Source organism: Coccinella septempunctata, chromosome 8 (assembly GCF_907165205.1).
Source record: "Coccinella septempunctata chromosome 8, icCocSept1.1, whole genome shotgun sequence".
NCBI lineage: Eukaryota > Metazoa > Arthropoda > Insecta > Coleoptera > Coccinellidae > Coccinella > Coccinella septempunctata.
In genome coordinates, this window is record NC_058196.1 from 29,028,953 (window position 1) to 29,050,644 (window position 21,692).

At 35.4% G+C, this 21,692-nt stretch overlaps 4 protein-coding genes across 5 annotated transcripts; 2 read left to right on the top strand and 2 right to left on the bottom strand.

The window, feature by feature from the left end:
- The first annotated feature begins 4,142 nt into the window (after positions 1 to 4,142).
- Positions 4,143 to 10,073, top strand: LOC123318680 (zinc finger protein GLIS2 homolog). Of its 2 annotated transcripts, XM_044905366.1 has the most exons (4): positions 4,143 to 4,272; positions 8,163 to 8,321; positions 9,052 to 9,278; positions 9,362 to 10,073. In XM_044905366.1, exons 2-4 carry the CDS (start codon positions 8,277 to 8,279, stop codon positions 9,999 to 10,001), a joined length of 912 nt encoding a protein of 303 aa, XP_044761301.1. In that variant the 5' UTR covers positions 4,143 to 4,272; positions 8,163 to 8,276; the 3' UTR covers positions 10,002 to 10,073. The 2 variants fall into 2 exon arrangements, with proteins under 2 accessions (XP_044761301.1, XP_044761300.1); XM_044905365.1 differs by lacking the exon at positions 4,143 to 4,272 and having other exon boundaries at positions 8,033 to 8,321.
- Positions 10,074 to 11,439: 1,366 nt separating this feature from the next.
- On the bottom strand, positions 11,440 to 15,860 carry LOC123318681 (protein sarah). Its single transcript, XM_044905367.1, has 4 exons — positions 15,736 to 15,860; positions 15,268 to 15,676; positions 12,731 to 13,075; positions 11,440 to 12,570 (listed from the first exon to the last, which is right to left on the bottom strand). The coding sequence occupies exons 2-4, from the start codon at positions 15,467 to 15,469 to the stop codon at positions 12,446 to 12,448; spliced, it is 672 nt and encodes a 223-aa protein (XP_044761302.1). The 5' UTR covers positions 15,470 to 15,676; positions 15,736 to 15,860; the 3' UTR covers positions 11,440 to 12,445.
- A 556-nt stretch (positions 15,861 to 16,416) lies between these two features.
- LOC123318682 (succinate dehydrogenase cytochrome b560 subunit, mitochondrial-like) lies at positions 16,417 to 17,387 on the bottom strand. Its single transcript, XM_044905368.1, has 3 exons — positions 17,226 to 17,387; positions 16,929 to 17,149; positions 16,417 to 16,869 (listed from the first exon to the last, which is right to left on the bottom strand). The coding sequence occupies exons 1-3, from the start codon at positions 17,249 to 17,251 to the stop codon at positions 16,586 to 16,588; spliced, it is 531 nt and encodes a 176-aa protein (XP_044761303.1). The 5' UTR covers positions 17,252 to 17,387; the 3' UTR covers positions 16,417 to 16,585.
- A 916-nt stretch (positions 17,388 to 18,303) lies between these two features.
- On the top strand, positions 18,304 to 21,440 carry LOC123318405. The gene is made up of 2 exons (XM_044905017.1): positions 18,304 to 18,467; positions 19,695 to 21,440. The coding sequence occupies exons 1-2, from the start codon at positions 18,435 to 18,437 to the stop codon at positions 21,438 to 21,440; spliced, it is 1,779 nt and encodes a 592-aa protein (XP_044760952.1). The 5' UTR covers positions 18,304 to 18,434.
- The last annotated feature ends 252 nt before the right edge of the window (positions 21,441 to 21,692 follow it).

The window sequence follows — 21,692 nt, forward strand, 5'->3', positions numbered from 1 at the left end:
AACAAAGTTGTTGCATCAAAGGCAACCCGAAATATCATTTTAATGACGCAGTGTGGTGTGGCCATCCTGTATAATCGGTGCCGAACACAAATTACCGTCCCACCTCACCAACTGACCGCCAAAAAACGTTAAGGCAGAAAGAGAAGGAACATTTCGATTGGAAGATATAAATTACGGTTAGGTAAGAAAGAGGTGCATCCTCTGCCTAAAAAACAGTATCAGATCATCTGCCAGGAACACAATAGGGCGACGGAAACCAGGATCGGACTAGTACCAATATGCGGTAGGGTCACTAGGGGGTCTGTTATAGGACCAGTACTGATACCCCTCGAAAAAACGTATACGCATATTTTCATCCGAATGTGCATACAAGATTGCGTGGACTAGTCCGTTACCCTGGCATGTTTTACATTGTCTGTGTAATGAAAGGCAACACTGAGGGTTTCGTTTCTATTTAAATAATCACAGGGGGATAGTTTGATAGGGGTGGGAAATAGGGGACTAGAAATATGTAGGTCTAAGTCAGGTGGAAAAAAGTTACGTTTCGTCAACAATGAAATACAGATACTGAGACTTTTATCATTTGAATCATGAGCTTTTACTGAAATAATTTCAAAATGTGAAGGAGTTCTGAGAATGTCAGTACCACAATGCAGTTTCATCACTATATTGAGTGTAGTTTATGGCTACATACATAGATACACACCGCATAAAACAGACCAGTCGTTTTTTTCTTTAGCATGACTTTTTCCTGGAAATTCTTTTACCTTTCTTTTCACCTTTTATTTGAAAATGCGTGGATATGTTATGATCATTTCCTAAGTGAGGTGGCAACCACACTCGAGAATCTTAAGGCAATTTGGCCTGGAGTACAGATTATTATTTCTTTTTTATTTCCTCAGTAATAAGATGTTAAATTTCTTTAAGGCAGCAATTGAATGCTCAGTCAAGATGAAAATTTTCTTTACCGATAAGTTGGCTGCTCTGGCTTAATTGCATTCTATTCACATCACACCTGGAAGCACTTTGTAATTTGTATTTTAAATGAAGTATGTAGCTAAAATACTGTATTCTGTATTTTACGAGGATGTATTGATATCTTGTTAGCCTAGACCAGTTCCATGCATAAAAAAATATTGCGTTACCATAGCAACGAACAATAACTCATTAGAAGTGTCAGTGTGAAGTTTGAGGTCAAAAAGTTGAATCAGAGTTACGCAATAAATTAAAAGAAAGAGGATGTCCACCGAAATTTTGAAAATCGAAAAATTGGAGTATCGAGCCATCATCAAGTACCTGTATTTGATAGGGTTAAGAGGTAAGCAGATTTACGAAGATATGCTTGTACCCTTGGTGATCAATGTCCTTCGTATGCGACCGTGAAAAATTGGACTGCAAGCTTCAAAAGAGGTAAATTTTCCAATGAAGATGATGGCCGATCGGGAAGGCCAGTTTCTGTGTCAGTCCCCGAAAATATCAATGCAGTTCATGATATGATTTTATCAGACCGTCGAATTGGGCTAAAACGCATATCTGAAGCACTGAATATTTCATACGAACGCGTTCATCATATAGTTCACGTCAATTTGGACAATTACTGCTAAATGGAACCCCAAATGTTTGAATGTTGACCAAAAGCGAGCAAGGGTAGAAGCATCGCATTCGATCTGTGCTCGATTTGAAAACGATGTAGACTTCTTAAACCGAATTGTTACTATGGATGAGACTTGGGTACATTTCTACCAAGGGCGGCTCGTCAGAGGAGGCAAGGGAGGCTAAGCCTCCTCATAAAGCTTAGAGCTAAAATACATTCATTTTTGGCATGTCCTTATTTTCAGAAAGTAATTTCTATATAAATTTTTCGAACACCTGAACTAGATATTCAGATAAAAATTAGTTCATTTTTCGGTTCTCCGCTCATAAAAATCCAACATAACAATCATACAATCCACCGGCCGCGTACGCGTCCGCTGCATCGAATGTGAATATTTCAATATTTCCTAGGACTGCCTATTCGGACGGAGGCTGTTGGGCCTGCTGCTTCCGTTGATAGTGTAACTCACGCATACGTTCTCTGGACTCACATACTAACCGAACAAGAATTCAGCTGACTTACTGTACCATATTCGCCCGTAAAATGTACCAGAGGAGGCACAGCTCCCCTGTTCTCCATCGATTCTTTCATGCCGTCTTCGACTATATTCGCTTGATCTCCGGCGGTACAGTAGGGGCGTTGTCCGGCGGTAGTTGTATGATTTCAATTTTCAATTTGAATGTAACGACTTCGTGGAGAACTGGAACTTCGGGAAATTTGTGATATATTCTTGTTAAGATAGGTTGTTCTGTTAGGGCGTTAGGGGTAAGTACTGATACGGATCAAAAAATAAAATGGAATTGAATATTGAGAATTAACTGTACACGTTGTTAAAACCTTTACAAGACCTCCACCAAATTTAATTACACTAAAGTCTACCGAAAATCGTCAGAATAGAGGTTTCAGTGTTGTTTGGTACGATAAATGTGATTGGTTAACTGGATCGATCATAGGGGAAAAATTATTTTGCTGGCCATATTTATTATTTTCTCATCAAACAGAATATACTTCATGGTTCAAAACGGGGTTTTCAGATTTGAAAAATATACCGCGTTCTATCGAAAGGCATAACAAGTCAAAGGAGCATATAGCATCCCCTTGCATTGAAAATTAGTCTTAGAACTGGCAACTTTTCATTATATTGAAGAAGTATACTTTATTGAATGATAAGAGTTTGTTCCAACACTCTTCGAAAACTATTAGCCTCCTCAGCTCTCATGACCACGAGCCGCCACTGATTTCTACGATCCAGAAACAAAGCAACAATCGATGGAATGGCGACACTCTGGTTCTCAAAGACCTAAGAAGTTTCGTGTCCAAAAATCTGCTTGAAAAGTTCTTGCCTCAGTTTTTTGGGATTGCCATGGAGTAATCATGATTGATTTTTTGGATAAGGGTAGAACAATAACCGGAGATTACTATTCGGCATTACTGACCACTCTATGGGAAAAAATTAAAGAGAAAAGACGCGGAAAGCTATCCAAAGCTGTTTTGTTCATGCAGGACAACGACCCTACACACAAATCTCTCGTTGCCATGGAAAAAATTGATGATTTAGGGTTTGAATTACTAGAACACCCCCCTAATTCACCAGATTTGGCTCCATCCGGCTATCATGTCTTTCCCCAACTGAAAAAAAGTTTAAAAGATCGTAAATTTTCTTCCAACGAGGAGGTAATAAAAGCTGTGGAGGTCTTGTTTGCAGAGCAAGAAGAAACATTTTTTTTGAAAGGTCTAGAGACGTTGCAGGTTTGCTGTAATATATGTATCCAATTAAGAGGAGAATATGTTGAGTAATAAAATATGGTGACATTGAAATTTTGTTTCGTTCTACAGTAGGCTAAGAATTTTTCAATATATCCTCGTATTTTGCCCAGCTCTGATTGGATGTTATATATTTGAATAAATTTTGAATGATAACAACATTAACAACAATCTCATCAACTGAAAGAAGAGTAAGCATGTAATATACTAACAATTTCCAATCTGTTGAACCACACTATCACTGGGATAAGTTATTTAACCATTTACGTGTTTCGCTATCACAATAGCATCTTCAGGAGTGCGTAGGTAATCTCTGTAGAATATGAAGTGGTTAAATAATAATTTTATCTTCAAAAGTAACACACTGGAATCCCTGGTGATGACGGAGACCTCAAAACAGCCAACTGCGTTGAAAGAAACGACCAAATCCGTGCAAATCAGAGGCGAGAATGTAACATCGAAAATGTTCGCCATACGGTCCTGCAAGGGAGGACCCGTCCATCGGGTAGCCTTGCTGGGGGCAACTCACAGTTTTAGAACGCGACCTACGCATTACCTACCTACGGTGGAACGGACCTCCAGGTCCCCTGCAACAGACAGAGACGGAGCAACAACCTGTTGACGCCTCTTTTAAATTATTTTCTTTGTATGGGGTCCATTTTAATAGATTACAGACGACAAACCAAACCATTGGGCAGAACCGATTGTGACGGCCGAAAAATGGGCCAACGACTCCGCTGACCCTCTGCTATAACATATGTTTTTTATAATTCGGGATGAAAAAAGCCCAACACCACTGTGGTCGAGTGTGGCATGGGGACATAACAGTTTTAGAGTTATAAGTTAACAGTGGGATGTGATCGAAGATATCTACACCTTTTCAGACAGTTGAATATCGGCCGTTGTTTTTCTAAGTGAGTTTTGTTTTTCAGTAAGTTTTGTTCTTGTGTGCATTTTCGTGAATTAGGGCTATTTTATTACTGAAATATTTTTCATGATATTCGCATATTTATTCGGTAATTTATCTGAAAAAAATAATTCTTCATTTCACAGCGCAAGTAAAACATTTTTTGGATTTTGAACGACCAATTTTTATTAGTATTTTTTATCTATCAGAGGTTTCTAGTTTTATGCGATATTTTCACAGGAAAATTATATATCATAGTGCTAAGTGTGTCGCAGGTAAAACGAAAAAATACAGGTAATATTTCAAAAATTACAAGGAAACTTTCATATTACCTTTTGACATTATATAATTTTTCTTCATTCAGTAAAAAGTAAATATTAGTGCCTGATAGTTCATTTCCTTGTTAGATCATATTCCATTCGAATTTCACAGGATTGTAGAAATATGGATTATTAAAAACGTATAATTCAACGTTTTGCGGATATATTTCCACTTCTTCTGGACAAAAATCTTTGTAAATCATATAATAATTTCAGCGCTGGTCTGAAGAAATGGAAATATATCCACAAGCATCATGGTTCTGAACAATTCACATTCCCATACAATCCTTTGCAATTTGAGTGAAAAAAGGAAAATTAATAAGAAATGTATCGTGCAATTGGATCAATTATTCTTTCAAATATTGAGTTGACTTATAATAAGTGTTGTTATTTTTTTCTTATTAGTTCATATCGGAATTTTGTCAGATAAAACACATATAAAAGAAGAAATAAAGAAGTAGGATCAAGCACAGGCTTTCTGAAACAACCTGTATGTGTTTTTCAAATTTTCGTTCAGTCTTGAGGTTTGACTGAACCCAAATTTTTGGGGTCAAATTGCGAGTAGTTTTTCTTCCAGGAAAATTGTCGTAGATCCAAATGTGATACATATTCTGAAAGAGCAACTCTTCTAGTAATGAATCTAAGATTTATATCCATCTCGGCATAACCGTTCGATCTTGAGGAGGAGAGGAGGTTTTAACTGAACCCAACATTTTGGGAATTTTTCGGAGGTCGTCTTTAGAGTAATTTATCTTCCAGGAAAATTATCATAGATCTGAATGTGATACATATTCTGAAAGGGCAAGTCTTCTAGTAATAAATCTGAGAACTTCATCCATTTCGGCACAACCGTTCAGTCTTGAGGAAGTTTTAACTTAACCCAACTTTTTGGGAATTTTTCGAAGGTCAACTTGCGAGTAGTTTTTCTTCCAGGAAAATTATCGTAGATTTAAATGTGATACATTTTCTGAAAAGAGCAACTCTTCTAGAAATAAATCTGAGAACTTCATCCATTTCGGCGCAACCGTTCAGTCTTGAGGAAGTTTCAACTGAACCCAACTATTTGAGAATTTTTCGAAGGTCAACTAACGAGTAGTTTTTCTTCTAGGAAAATTATGACAGATCTAAATGCTATACATACTCTGAAAGAGCAAATCTTCTAGTAATAAATCTGAGAATTTCATCCATCTCGGCTTAACCGTTCGATCTTGAGGAGGTTTTAACTGAACCAAACTTTTTGGGAATTTTTCGAAGGTCGTCTTTAGAGTTATTTATCTTCCAAGAAAATTATCGTAGATCTAAACTTGATACATATTCTAAAAGAACAACTCTTCTAGTGACAAATCTCGAAATTTCATTGAGCTCTGTGAGATCGTTCGGTCTTGACGATTTTTTAACTAACCCCATCTTTTCCGGAACTATTCAAAGGTCAATTCTCGACACGTGTATCAGAAAATTATTGCAGATCAAAATGTAATACATATTCTGACAGCCGTTTTAAATAAACCTATCTATCCATCGTTTCACTTACTGACGATTGGAAACCATTCTAAAATATATCTACAGATGGATCATAGAAACGAAATCAGATGGTTTTTCTATCTCCAGTAACTAAAACAATGGATTAATAGGTTTACCTATTGAAAACGGCCGTAAAAGAACAACTAGTAACTAGTAGTAGTAGATGTAAAAGAACAACTAAATCGTTATTTGAGAAAAAAAGGAGATTTTCTTATATTTCATTAAGAGCGCCCGCATCTATTCATCCTGGGACATCCTGTATATGCCACCTCGATTTGAGGATTAAGGTGGAAGTATTTATAGTCTTCGAGGAGGTACCTTTAAAATCTGCTAATAGTAATAGGTGATGAATAGTTTATAAATAAACTAAAAGTCATAATTGTACAGTGTATCATCAAACATGCTCGTTCTAATTAGGTTCAACTAAAACAAAGAATGAAATTCAATAATCAATATCTATAATTAATCGGACAGCACTGACATGAAGTCAAGAGCTTTTACGTTCTTGTTATTCAAATTCAGTCCAACCATTCGTTTGAGTTGATTTTCTGCTCAAAATGAAAGCATTTGGAAAAAATAAGAGCGCAAACATCTCCAACTATAATGAATAATTTCGATAACAGTCGATCAAAATCAGTATTTTGCCAAAAAATGAACAATCCTCAACCCTTGTGGATTTGGATAACAATAAGCATTAGATTTCAAGACCATTCTCGTTTATCATTTCTCTACGGGCCTCATACCAAAGAACTCTCAGAGAACCTAAAGAAGTATCATACCTATAGAGGAGTATGCAGAGAGTTACTCTACTGGACATAAGAAGGACGATGCACAAAGTACATCTAGAAGATCGTCATATGTTTTCCTACCAAAGACGATCATGAGGATGAGCACGGGTTGCCCATGCATATTTAAGACATTATTTGGGTTATTACGATCTGGTTTCAACTGCGCAATAAATTCAGCAATCCAATTTCCTGATCGACGGACAAAAAACAACGAATCCAAGTCAATATGCAAGCAGCTCCATTTGGACAGACTGATAAAGCTCAGTTTAGCCAGTGCACCAGGTCAAAAAGTTATCCAGATCCACTTCGAACTGGTTTAGAGGTCGGATAAATAGCGGATTGTTGGAATTATCCGGGCCCCCTAGATGATAAAACTTTCATACCGGTAAAATCTGGTTATTCGACATCAATAACTGATGTATTTTTACTAAAAATTCTACTTTGCCCCCAACAGAGTAGGATAAACACATGTGATAAAGGATTGGAGAAGGAGAAAGTTTATACAGATTGTCTTTATTTGTTTACATTTTGGAGCAGAGATGTATTCGGGGAAAATGAAGCAAAAGCGTAATGAAGCAATGGCTAAGGAAGCCTTCAAACCTTAAAACTCTTGGCTCTTGTCAATTGGATCTTTAACGGTGGGGCAGAGGAAGACTTGGCAGAGTTTGGACTGGTGCTGGACTTCCAGCCAGTAATACTTGCAAAAGAAAGATGTGTTGAAAGACAACAAAGGACTGTTGAGGGTGGGGAGGGAGTTTGAACATTTTTCCTGATTATCTGTCTGGTAGAATCTAAAGGGTTTTCCTTATTATTAACCTAGAAGTCAATACTGGCGTGCCTCAAGTTACTGGACCCCATCTACATTCACAGTTTCACTAGAACTCTATTTCACTAGAATTCTACAAAATTTGAGGATGCTTTGTTAATATTATTCGCTGATATGGAGTCTCAGCATACTGGCTTTCTTAAAAATGATAAAATCAAAGTAGTTACATTAGGTTCTCAAAGAATTTGTCTGTAGTTATACCTTGAGGTAACCTTAATATGTTATTATTACGTCCCTGTACCAATGAGATAACAATTTTACAAGTAAAGATTTGATGAGTTCCTGCTACTACCAATCTTATATATTAATTTAAATTATCAGTTATGAAAACTTCAATCCTCAAATTGAAGGAATCCATCTAGCATCGCCAATTTGGCAGCAAATTTTTTTGTAGAAAAGTGTTTGATATTCATTGATGAGAATGACTCCCTTTGATCAACAGCGCGTGGTGGGCCAACCGCTTCACTACTACAACTACAACCCACCTGTACAACCGGACTATTCTGCTAGTTTTTCGTACTTCCAGAGGTTTGAAGCTGTGTATTCCAGTGAAGAGATGTCAGGTCACAACATGATGATGCATTCTCCTAGTAGTTCACAGGTGAGTTATTCTCTTCTGACTCTATCTATACTTGTTTTGTTTTCTTCGTAAAATAGAAAAAGCCAGTGAAATATGTAGAAATTAATTTGGGGGAGGTATAGGGAAATGAAAATAGTAAATAACAATACAAAATTTAAAAAACGCTAAAGAGATAACACTCTTAAAGCGAAATTTCATTCAGATGACCCAAAAAGGCTAAAACTGAACTTCTTCTTGTCGCGGTATTTACTTTAAAGTGGATGAATTTAACTACATATTACTATTATTTTCATCACCAACAGCTCATATTTGTAGGTTGTCCACCAACAAGCTACCCCAAACCCAGGCCAAGTTATAACTGTTTGAAATTTATATGGCGACCATCTCATTTTGAACCACTTTTAATTTTTATCATCGCCTCTAGAATTTGCCTACGGTATAGAGTATAGATTGATTGATTAAGAATCGTATTCAGGGTGAAATCATTGTATTTTCCGTGTTGCTCCTAGCTCTCAGCCAACCCTTTCATTTGACACCTATTTCATGAAAGTGCTCCGAAAAATGACAAGTCCACCATCTTGAACAACCGCCATATTGGATTAAGAATGACTTAGCTATCCATGCTTTGCCATTTGCCATCCCAATCACCATTTCCACCCTATGTATTCCATATATTTTGTAGCTTTTGTGCCAAACGCACCATAAAGATTTAAGTCTAAAACCGAGTGAATTCAACTAAATTTTTTTTCAGAGTGACAGCGAAAATTCTGAGTCCAGCGTTGATATCTCCAGAAGTAGATTGAAGCCTGAACCTAGAGATAAAATGAAGTGTTGTTGGAAACATTGTGGTGTGGAGTTTGAAACGCTGGAACTACTAGCCAATCATGTTACCAGACAACATGCGGACAGCGGTGCAGGAGGCCTGTTCTACTGTGGCTGGGAAGGATGCACAAGGAATCAAAGAGGTTTTAATGCGAGGTGAGTTACGTTGAAAAGTGAACCTTAAACATTTCTTTCAGAATATACTTGGATCAATATTTATTATCCTGTTTTTCTTCCAGATACAAAATGCTAGTACACGTGCGTACCCACACTAACGAGAAACCGCACAGGTGCAGCCAGTGCGAGAAATCATTTTCCCGTGCGGAAAACCTCAAGATACACTCACGCTCCCACAGTGGCGAAAAACCCTACGTCTGCACGGTACCAGGCTGTGGAAAAGCCTACTCCAACTCCAGCGACCGTTTCAAGCACTCCAGGACGCACCAAGTAGAGAAACCGTATTGCTGTAAGGTACCAGGGTGTCCCAAACGATACACCGATCCCAGTAGCCTCAGGAAACACGTTAAAACATACAAACACTTCGTGAACGAGAACAACATAAACAGTCCGAACTCAGAGTACGCGATGCTGAACGATGAACAGGTTAGGGAACGTAGATCGAATTTTTGTGAAAGTATTTTGGCAGGTGATCGCAGTGAGCCTTGCAATTGTCCACATTTCTGCTCGAATAACCGACTGACGATGAGCCATGAGACTGATTACCTGGATAGGTCTTACGAGGTTCAAGAAAACGTGATCAATTTGTCGTGGAAAAGGATCGGTGGTGCTGAGGAGGTGTTCAAAGAAGAAAAATTGCATCAGCATTTCATGGACATCGATATGCCCTTAGATTTAAGTATACATAGGTTTAGTGTTTGATGCGCAATATGCAAGATTTGAAATATTTATTATATTTATTTATTGTGTTAATAAATTTATTTGTGTTGAAAATTTTCGAGCCAATTACTTACCTCTTCCATGTTAATCCTAGATGACAGAAATTGCCTTCATTTTTCAAATGTTTACGACCCTGCTTTGAGAACAAACTTTGGTGGAAACGAATGAAAACAGCTTTAAATAAATAAATTCATTTAATAGGAACATAAAAACATGGAAACTTTTTTCCAAAAATGCATCACAAATATACATTTGGGTATTTACAAAAACAGAATAAACATTTTCGATATCAAACGTTGAACAAATCATAATAGATGGTAAAATTTACATAAACTTCAGAGTTAGGATAGGTTAGGTTAGGTAAAATTTACATAGCCACATTAAGCCACAATATGAATGCATAAAACAAAGAATTATTTATCTACACCGGTAACACACATAGTTCAAAAAAAGTAATAAAAGTAGGTACAGCAGTTGAAATTATTGGAGCCACGATTTATTGTTGAGCCTCTACTCATAAACCACAAGTGATTAATGAATGTCTGAGAATCAGTGAATATAATGGTTCATTAATCATTAGTGATTTATAAATACTAATTTCTCATGGTAGGTACACATAAAAGCATGGCTCGAGCGAACAAACGAACTGAAACTTCCGAAAGTAAATTTCAGTCCCGGTTTTTAGAAGTTCGTGAAATTAGCGTTAATGGTAGAGTAAACAACAACGATATGTCGATCGAGAAAATAATCATATACAATTAATTGACATTTAGTATTCAGTTATATTCTTCCTGAAAGATGAACATTTAGACAACACAGAGATTTCGTAAAGTTCAACATTCAATACCTTCCAACCATTGATAAAATTCGAGGAACATATAAACATTCTTTGTATGCCAGGAATCGAAACTTCCCATAAATAAGTTAGTTTCAATAAAATCAAACAGAGCCTTCGAGTATCAGAAATTACTAGAAACTATAAAAAAGAAAATTTTCTGGCAATAAGAGTTTGCATGTAGGTATACGCTTTTCTGCATCAATTTACTTATGCGAGTTAAAATGGCCCAATTCCAGAACTAAAGCTGCATTCACAATCAATTCGCGGGCCGAAGTGCACTTCGGCACGAAATTTACCATTCGCAATAATCTTGGAACCATATACTCAAATGAATCAAAAATGTAACTGATCAAAACATAAGCATCAGCATCATCTATAGCCGGCACAAAATTCCTTGACGAAGTGATAGTTTGCGACTTGCAAGAAATTTGGTCTTGAATTTCATTGTGAATGGTAACGGAGAACGCCATCTGCTAAGCTTCCGTGCCGAAGTGCACTTCGGCCCGTGAATTGATTGTGAATGTAGCTTAAAACAGAAACTATAATTTTGATCGTAAATTATCTCCAATAGTTTTTTTTTTCGATAAAAACCTACTCTTTCAGCCAACATGTGCGCTGAGGAATTCTTTTGGCATTTAAGGGGTACAAATTCTATACTTTATGAATGAACGACTTGATATTCCTTTGCATATCTATATCATATACTATATAGTTTTATCACTAAGTTCTCTAATATGTGTCAAAATTGATGTAAATCCACTAATTGTCTGTTGAAAGCTCTGCTTAGTAACATATTTACAAAAACAATTAGAGTTTGACCTAAGAATTAAGCAAACACAGAACAAAAATAAACAAAATAAACTGCTGAAAATCCTACCCACCAACCATTCACCAAATCACCTACCTCAAAAAAATTATCACATAATAATAGATAGGTATTTGCATCAAATCCTACATAAAATTTTCTACGGCAAGCCGAATTATAATGATCAATTCTCACTCGATCGGTAAACTACAATATCGTTCGATGGAATTTACAACCAAAGCAGCTCGAAGAGAAACTAAAAAAACTTATCAAAATTTTTTCCAGGTTGAGAAAAATTCAGATTGAACTGAGGTTGAATTCTATCTACAATTTGTATTTATGTCATGAACTAGCGTATAATTCTTTATCGTGACTGAAATACATAATACATCTGTAAAGTACGTTCTTCCACTGAAAATTTGGAGCAGGTCACAATGAATTATTTTCGAAGTATATTTTAGTTTCGAACAATTATGTCTTTAAAGTTGTTACCATTGATTGAAGAACAATTCAATTTAAATTCAAGAGATAATAATCTTGGTCCAATTCGATTATTACTCAATAAGTTAGCCAAATTTTCGATTAAAACAAAGTGAAAAACATAATTTAGTTGATTAGAATAAGAAATTAAAAAAAATATATGTCAACAATAAAAGTTGCTTGATAAATATACAGAGATATATAATAAATAAATAAAATTCTTAATATTTTGGCTCACTTATTCAGTAGGTTACACATCATCCAATGTGTTATTTACCTTTATTTACAGTTAGATCACACAAATTAACTCCTTTCTGGGCAAGCTGTTGGAACCAAGGGCATGCCTTTGGCCCCCATAGCACCTAGAGCAGTGTGTACGACAATACTGGGTTGTCCTGGAGATGGAGGATGAAGTTCATGAGACGAACCTGTTCGAAATAAAACAGCTTCATGTCATAATAAGACGATATGATTTTTTTCATAGCTTTTTTGAAAAGTGATTACCTAGTTAGTTAATGAAAAACAGAAAATACAGAAATAATGCTCTACATATAATATAAATCGTAGAGGATTGAATTTGAACCTTACCAGGAGCCAAATTGGCGATAGCCGCCAGTAAATCGTGATTGATCATTGGTTCCCCCTCTTCTCTGGGCACCCACCCCACGGGTGGGGACGTTGGGGGAGATATGAGAAACTGCTTGTAGGGTGCGGGTGGTTGGAGACTGCTGTTTTTGACCGGTGTGACAGGCTGAGCAAAATAACAGGTGATGACTGATTCGTTGATTTTGTATTGGTGCAGTTGTATCCGAGCACTGGCGGCAGCTAAAGGAGTTTTGAAGTTAACACGTAACCTGCGGAAGCTCCTCAGCCACTGGAAGGTGACGTCTGGGTCAAAGTTACGAAAGAGGTTTTCCATCTCGTCTTTGTGCTCTGAAATGAATAATTTTTTGGAAATTGGACGCCAAAAGATCGTTTTATCTTCCGCTGATTATGTAAAGCGCATGCAACCACTGTAGGCATTAAGCGAAACGGTTTATGAGGCCTTGAATGAAAGAAATATTTATTGCAGAGGGATGCATCCCACAAACGAGTCCTTCAACCATGACAAGCTTATTGTTCGTTGTGCTCAGTTGGCATCACTGTACTTTTGAGTAGGTACATTGTACTCAGTACAGCTTTTTCTTTACATAGAGGGTGAAAGTGTCAATACCCGCGTATTTTGTGCTGGTAGGTTTTTTCATGTACTGTATTCTGTTACGTTATATGCAATTCCAAACATTTCTGTTCCAATCATAGGTTTGGCTCGACACCAGTTCACTTTTTACATTCTTTTAGAATTCACCGCCCATCAACAACGACTGTATGTGCTTTGAGCTTAATTAAATATCCTTTCTATATCTTCTTGGTTCAACCAGTCATTCATGATCATAATCATGATCGGTGCAATCTTCTTTCCGTATTGGTTCAAGGTTGAAAACCTTGGCGTATTAACCTTTCCTCAAAATGATTCCTTGCGATGGGAGGAAATAATGTACGCAGAGATCTACTTTTGATGTAGCCACTCAACCGTAGGTTCTATTTTATGAGTTCTCGAAAAAATCGATAGCTAGAACATTCACTTCAACAGTTGGTCCGTGGCAAGACAACTTGGTCCTTCATAGTTGTACTGAATAATCCTGCTCCTGCCCTTTGCTGCCATCTTTTACGTCGTGTAAACTCCTGGTCTGACCACAGGCATGTCCGAACAGTTTCTTCCGCATGCCTACCACGGTGTGTAGGCGAATTTCGAATATCGTAAAGAGTCCTGGTCCTTTCCGATCTTAACTAGCCACACGTCCGAGCATCTTAATTACTATCAGCAAGGGTTGGCGATCCTCCACTTGTCAAACGTCAACTCGGGCGATTTTTATGAAGATCGGTTATCTATCTATCTACTACACGAACCCGACACTACACTTGTACACAAAGCCTTAATGGTTCGAAGTATCCTCCTCTGGTATATAATCCTTGAATGCCAATATTCATCTCCAATATCTATATCGTTGAAATGCGTATCTCTTGCGCACGTTGCAGAATTCTCCTCACACTTCTCGAACTGTTCATTTTCTGATAATTAAGGAAAACATTATTTCCTATTTTTAGCGTATTTAAACATAACCGCGAGAATTATAAAAAAAAATTAAGTTTTTGTATATAACATTTATTGACTACTTTTAATACATCATTAAATTTGGACTCATTAAGTCGTATGCATAAAGAAGAGTATTTGCTTTTTCTATAACACCATCTTTGTCAGTTGCTCAAAAGTTTATTTACTGAAGTAAAAGCATTTACTACTTCTGTATGCACATAGCCCAGTGTAAGGCAATAGCTTCACCTATATGGGTGAAGTATTCTGGTATGATTCTTCTAGGACACTGGAACTGGAAAATCCCTTAGGAGCCCCCCCAAGGGCTTGAGCAATTTAGGATATAAGGTTGGGTTCTGGTAAGGTTTTTTTACTCCATTTTAGCTGAAGCCTTATTGGGTAATCTTGCAAGCAATCATGGAATCATCTTCAAAAATGGCATAATGAAAAGCATTAGGCAAACCTAAAATTATCTACAAAGCAAGTATCATGCAAACAGAAAAATCTTGGCACATGGTCAGAAATAATGAAATTTCTACTCATATTGAATGAGTATATAATAGTATTTTAAAAACCAGTTTTTATATTTATCAATTCCGAATACTATTCAAAACAGTATTAATGCATAAGAAAGACAGCGCCGGTCGATAAGTTCAATTTTTCTCTCATATTCGCGGTGGATGAATAATTATGCAACTACACCGAGTGACTTTTGAATAAACAATTTATTTTATTGGTTGAGGAATAGCTATACCGTAGTCAGAGTCGACTATAATTGAATTTGATAGTAAAAAAAGAACTACATATATGTCTTAAACGGTGTTTGATTTCCAACTGCAACTTGAACTTTAGAACATTCATATTAGCCAAGATCCCTATTTACATCAATTGCCATGTCTAAATATGAGTAACAACACTTGTGAATGAATTTATTATGGGTTCAGTCAATTGAATATTGAGAACCAAAACAACCGAAACTGAACATGTAACTTACCAGGTGTTATGAAAACACTATCATGAATATTTGTTACTATCAGAGAACTTGGCAAATCGTCAAATTCATCTTCGGAATTGTTCTCCTGTGGGCTGTCTATTTCATTTTCCGAAAGTAGATTCGGATGGACGTTGGGCAAACCGTCCTGATCATTTATTATGATATCCTCCTCAATTTCTAATTCACCGTTGTTTTCAGCCATCTCCCGAACGAATAGGAAGAATTTACTTTGAATACAGAAACTGTCACACTTTCCAATTTATAACTTGTCAAATGCTAACATTCTTCTCCAACAATAACATCTGTAAAAAAGCCCAAAGTTCTTCAGAGACGAATCATTGGAAGAACTATTAGCACACCGAAATACAGGAATTTCCAATGAACACTCCTGCCAGACAATAACAATGAACTGGAAATGTCAAATGTTATTACTCTGCATAGAATAAAATAACAAGCTCATAACCTAACCTCTGAATTGTTTGAAGTCTGAATTATTGATTTCGAAGTCTTGAAAGGAAAGAAATGGATAATCTTCATTTCTCCCATTAAATGATACAGAATTTCCATTGCAATTCGTCTTTTATTCATTTTTAATCTATGCCATAGCCTACTAGAACTTCTAGTAGGCTATGTGTATGCCTATCAGCAATTACTAATTACTTATAATAGCTTTGTTTTGGTTCGCACTTGAGGCGGTTCCGAATCGGTTCAAAGTAGTGGAGCAGCAATGTTGTGGGAAGCTACACGCATGCTACGCGCGAGCTTACGCTGAATAAATAAATGTGCGACTGTTTTGAACCGTTCTGGAACCATCCTAAAAGCGAACCAAAACAGGCCTTATGTTTACGCTAGAGGACGATACAGTTGAAACAAACAGTACACTGTACTATTCTGGGTTGAGATTTTAATGCTGTACTGTGAGGGAAACCTGATAATTTTTTTAATATCTATTATTTGAAGATGTTTTTCATTAAATGGAAGCTTTTATTGTCACGCGCTAGGGGACGACACTGTTGATCAGATTACAGACATTCTTTCCTGACCTAAAAAGCATTAAAGTGCTCTTTCAAAGAATAATAATTGGTAAGGGAGAAACTTTGTTTCATAAGACCCTATGAAGTTTGAGTTTTCAAAAAATAAAACTTAAAATTCGACTTACAAATTTATTACAACAAGTTCAACAGTGTTACCGCCATAATTACAGATAAATATTCACAAAATTTCAAAATACTGTTCCTATAAAACAAGATATATTTCCTCACTCCGAACAAAAAAAGCTGAAAATAATTGATGACAAAAATTTTTCAGCATGGTCTTTTCAACTGGCAAGTGCTCCAGCAAGAAGCAGAGCAATTCCCAATACAACATAACCGCTAGAAATAACTTGTTTAATATATAAAAGCCTTCCCATGTCCCAAATCAGATGCCTTATTCCATTAATTGCATGGTATGTGAAAGGTAACACCACCAAAAACCTGCCAGCAAAAAGTATAGGTGAGGGAATATTCATAGCATCAAGGGCAGCTATGTATGTACTAATGTCTTGTGGTAGAGCAATGGTACCGATACCAAAACCAATCAGATAGGTAGACATAGCCATACCTAAAACGATTTTCATTACAATTTTGCCATTATAATGAACTTAAACTGTTAAAAATTACCCATTGCTCTGTGAGTAATGGACATGAAACTTTGTAGTTCCGGAGCATATATCGTGAGATGAGGTGACATTGGTCTTTTAAGATTCATATTTTTGTCATCATGGTCCGTTTTTATGACTGGTTTAGCTTGTTCTACCCTCATTGTTATTGGTCTTACCACTTGGAGCATTCCTAATTGACCATTACCCAGGACTTTCCCAAACTGGCATTTTGGGTACAACCTACAGTTACATAATTGGTTTAATATCGATAATCAGTTAGTGGATAATGTTTATTGGAGTTTTTCAAGATGATCACCTGAGCATTCTTGTTAAAGTAGACATGACTATTGGGTATCGAACTGCGATTTAAATTTTGCAAAATTGATCAAGAAGTGAGACGTCAAGGAATAAAAACGACACCTAACCTCATTTGAAGGGAAAGGGAAACAAACAAAATATTTTCCATAGAACAGAGAAATTCTTCTTAATCTAACCACGTCCACGTCCTGACAGTGAACGCAGAACCAGCGGTTCATTTTCTAGCCACCTAGTGGCGAAATTTAAAAACAATTCAAAAACTCCTTTGATAACGCACATTTTTTTTAGTTATTTGCAAGAATTGAATGCTTGAAAGTTGCGAATATAGATTTTTGAATCTTAAAATTGATGATGAGTTACTTCAAATGTCGAGAACGAAAGCATTGAGTTATGTTAACTCGATTTTCTCCAAATATAACAGTTCAGAGTTGAAATAATCAACAACGATGAAAACAGTGTTTTTCTCAGTTTAAAAGAATATTTCAGATAATAGATTCTCTTCCTCATAGTAGAAATTTGTTATAACGTAGGTTCATGAAAGTTAATCAATATTTCCATTGAATCAAACTTTATCGGAGAAGTATTCCTAATTTATCCAAATTAGTTTACTTTTTGAACAGTAGATATCATTTTTGTTAATCATTTCAACAATGGAACTATTTTGTTCAGGAAAAAATTAAGCATAACTATCAGGTCCATGAATACAACAACATTCAACAATTGCCGTAGTTTTTCTGATTGAAAAAGTTCAATTTCTCAAAATCCATTGAAACGTTAACATTAAACACACTGTATATTTTACTATGTACCAATTTGACTGCAAAAACCATATCGGCTAAGATTAATGTGATATTGTCGTCATTTCATTTCAAAAGATTTTGAATGATAAAAGTATAGTATTTTGTGAACACATTACAAATAGAAAGTAAAGCTAATCTCCTTCCTGTCAAATAACCGATTTCATCCCACAGGATGGATTTAGTTCACCAATTAACCCAATTTGGATTTGCATTGTATTCCTGCCTACCTATAATGATATAGTTGAGCGATCAATACTATTAACAATTTCTATCGATCGTCGAATGAACATTTATTGTGGTTTTAATTTTCCTGTACGCGATTAGAGAAGTAGTTTCGAGGAGTTTGAAATGCGATTCAAACCCGAAATGTGAACTAGAGTTATGCCAGTGAAAGTGAATCTTCATATATGTTTTTCAGACATGTTGTTGGAAAAGTTCAGGTAAGAAGATTTCGCAAAATCAGCCCAAATCCTTCAGAACTGAGCTAATACTCACAGAAATATTTTCTTTACATTAACAGACGTTTTTCCTTCCTATTCCGATAAATATTCAATATTTCAATACTGACTCTCAATTTTTTTTCGAAAATTCTTCAAACGATCTTTTGTTATTCAATTAAACATCAATTTTTCCTCCTACTTCTACTTAATTCTCTCACTTCCGTCATAAAGAGGAAGTAGATAATGAAGGTAATTGAACATTCAATACGAGATTCAATGAATTTGTAGAGAAATTTCATTCATCACCTTTCTACTTACTGGAACAATTTTATCAACATATCAACTCCATCCAGTAACATATTCTTTCGATTATTACTCCCAAGAAATTTTTAAATCACGTGAGGCACCAGAAGAATGTGATATGTGATAAAAGAATAAGAATTCATGGTAGTTATGAATAGCTTGTAAAAACTTCAGCAACATATTATCAAATCTGGAATGATAAGGTTGGTTTTGAAAGAAATTAAAACTTCGATATTTCTCAGAAATAATTGTGTTAACTTTTAATTTTTACGAAACCTATCTAATGTTTTATGTCAATATCTGAATTGTGGCTATTTTAAAATTTTATTTGAGTAAATGATGGTTTGTTTCAATTCTACGTACCTCAATAAATATAAGGAAATTTTAGTATTTTGTTCATCAAAATATGTAAGTCTGTATAGTTTCTTAAATTTTATTAGGATAAAAGTGGTATGATGATATAATTCATAAAACTTTTCCGTTTGAATAATGAATGAATGAAAGTTTGTAACAATGTGAAGAAGAGTTAGAAATTGTATATACTACAGAAATTACAGCTCATTAGCTAAAGGAAAGCAAACAGAATAACCTATATAAAATTGAATTGCATTTTTTTCCCAGTTATTATTTTATTACTTATATATAATAGTTGAAAATCAGAAATATGTTTTTTGTTTTGAGATTTTCTTTGCATTACACCTTCAGTCATTTTCTAGAATATAGTCAGCTCTACCTAAAGTGGGATTTTTATTCGTTTTATGAAATTTACATGTACGTCTGTATGAATTAAATACTATAGTTAAATTTGAATATTTCAGTAGGGGTTTAAAATTTTCTTGACTACTAGAAAAAACAGTAAAAGTTTGTAGGAAGACTAGTGAAACAGCCTGTATATAGTATCAGTTAATTGTGATTTTGTTTCAGCTCCACCCATATCTGCACATCGTCACTTGGAGCCTACCAAAAAGATACGTGGGGCTTCTTAAAATATTCAATTTGCCGTTAGAGGAATACCCGCATCAGCTTATCACCCAATACTCAGAAACATTAAACAGTTATGAACTTCAAGTCACAAAAAAGTCAATATCACCCCTCCAATCCAAGATTTCAACAGAAGATCTTGGGAAACCGAGAGAAAATCCGACAGAAAATGTAGAATCAGAGCCAGCAACTTCCAGTGACTCCAAGCCAACTCGAAAAAAGCGCAAAATTTCAAAGAATAAACCTGTTATTTCTATAAGAGTAAAGCTTGACGATGAATTGAAGAATTTGAAACGCACCAATGGCAAAAATTTCGAGAGGATACTGTCGAAATGTAGCAGAAGATCCTGTTTACTTGTTCTTGAAAAATCTAAGTCATCCAAACGTGAAGAGTACTCTCTTAAGTTTGTCAACAACACGAATTTAAGCAAAACTTATAGTAAATTGTTGAGGAAGAATCGTAGAAAACGGGATTCATTCGTAACTGCCACAAATACGAAACCCAACAAGTCATTATCGTCAGAGTTTTCTGAAGAAAATATTCATCCAATTTGGAAGATGAATGAGACATTTTTTTCTGAACATCCACAGAGGCCACTTATGAATAAATTATCTCAATATCAAGAATTTAACACCAAAACAATGCAGTTCTCAAGGGGAAGAGAGGATAAAAAAGAGAAATTTGAATCTGAAGAAAGCAAAACTAATCAAATCAAAGAAGACAAAATTACAGAGAAGGAATCAAAGACAGGCCATATAAATAGAAACACCGCATTGGCAATACCCTCCCATCTTGTACCATACGAAAAACCAATTCAAGAAGAACCTCTTAGACATTGGCCAGTTATCACGCAGTTATTCGATGGAAAGCACATAGAGATATACAAAAATTATCTGAAATCGCTGAATACACCGGATGAAGAAAAAGAAGAAACCCAAGAAAACGACCAAGAACCCGATAACATTGTTGCCATTGATATAAGTCAAGCAAAGTCTTTTCATGAAAATCTTACATCATCTTCGATATATAGAAGTGGCAAAACAACAAAAATTGGATCACTTGAAACAAAAACAGCGAATGTAGAACAACCTCAGGAAGAATCAGAGAGCTACAAATCTTCCAATGTATCCACTACAGATTTGCCAACAAAAAAAAACAATTTCGTCAAACCAAGTGGGAATAAGAAATCAAATGTCATTTTTTTAAATGAGACATCTCAAACACCCACCAACTATTCTGTTATAAATGAGAAGTGCACAGATACAAACGATGGTGTCCAGAAATTGTATACATCAACTGCGTATTTAGTAATTGGAGAAACATATGAAAAATCGAAGAATAGAACTACCCCCAATGATGAAAGAAATACAATAAATACATCTCGTTCTGAATCGTTGATTAACACAAGACTTTTATCTTCTTCGATGAAATCCTATAAATCCATAACAGAAAATGAAGATACAAAACAAATTTTGAACATCGAAAAGGAAAGAGATGAAGAATTGTGCAAAAAGCAAGACGAAAAGACTAGGAATTCCGAAAAAAAGTTGAGAGGGCTGAGAAAATTATATTTTTTCAATATTGTTCTGGCTGTTTTTGTGGCAGTTGTATTAGGAATAATTTTGTTCATTAGTTTTGCCGATAATTCAACTGTTAATGGATTTGTGGAAAAGTATATTAAAAGTTAGTTTCTTAAGTTTGTTTTTGTGTAAACTATCACTACTCATAAGAACTAGGATAATATTCGATGAACTTCTTAAGATTTGGGATAGTAGTTTCTGAAGTATTGAAACTGGCTTTACCATATCGATGCAAAAATTTAAAATTCTTATTCGAATCAAATATAAGGCATATAATTTCTTTCAATTAATCAGTAGAATTGATAGAAGAATAAATAAAATTAAGTTCAATTGACTTTTTTTTAATAATTCATAGGTATA

Bases quoted from the DNA above. Each gene is read 5' to 3' on its own strand.
- LOC123318405 (XM_044905017.1), top strand. From the start codon at position 18,435: ATGTTTTTCAGACATGTTGTTGGAAAAGTTCAG. The intron at 18,468-19,694 runs GTAAGAAGATTT...ATTTTGTTTCAG, and splicing joins ATGTTGTTGGAAAAGTTCAG to CTCCACCCATATCTGCACAT.
- LOC123318681 (XM_044905367.1), bottom strand. From the start codon at position 15,469: ATGGCTGAAAACAACGGTGAATTAGAAATTGAGGAGGATATCATAATA. The intron at 13,076-15,267 runs GTAAGTTACATG...TATTCATTTCAG, and splicing joins TAGTGTTTTCATAACACCTG to AGCACAAAGACGAGATGGAA. The intron at 12,571-12,730 runs GTAAGGTTCAAA...TATTTCGAACAG, and splicing joins TATCGCCAATTTGGCTCCTG to GTTCGTCTCATGAACTTCAT.
- LOC123318680 (XM_044905365.1), top strand. From the start codon at position 8,136: ATGAGAATGACTCCCTTTGATCAACAGCGCGTGGTGGGCCAACCGCTT. The intron at 8,322-9,051 runs GTGAGTTATTCT...ATTTTTTTTCAG, and splicing joins ATTCTCCTAGTAGTTCACAG to AGTGACAGCGAAAATTCTGA. The intron at 9,279-9,361 runs GTGAGTTACGTT...TTTTTCTTCCAG, and splicing joins CAAAGAGGTTTTAATGCGAG to ATACAAAATGCTAGTACACG.
- LOC123318682 (XM_044905368.1), bottom strand. From the start codon at position 17,251: ATGTCTACTTTAACAAGAATGCTCAG. The intron at 17,150-17,225 runs GTGATCATCTTG...ATGTAACTGTAG, and splicing joins ACTTTAACAAGAATGCTCAG to GTTGTACCCAAAATGCCAGT. The intron at 16,870-16,928 runs GTAATTTTTAAC...AAATCGTTTTAG, and splicing joins CATTACTCACAGAGCAATGG to GTATGGCTATGTCTACCTAT.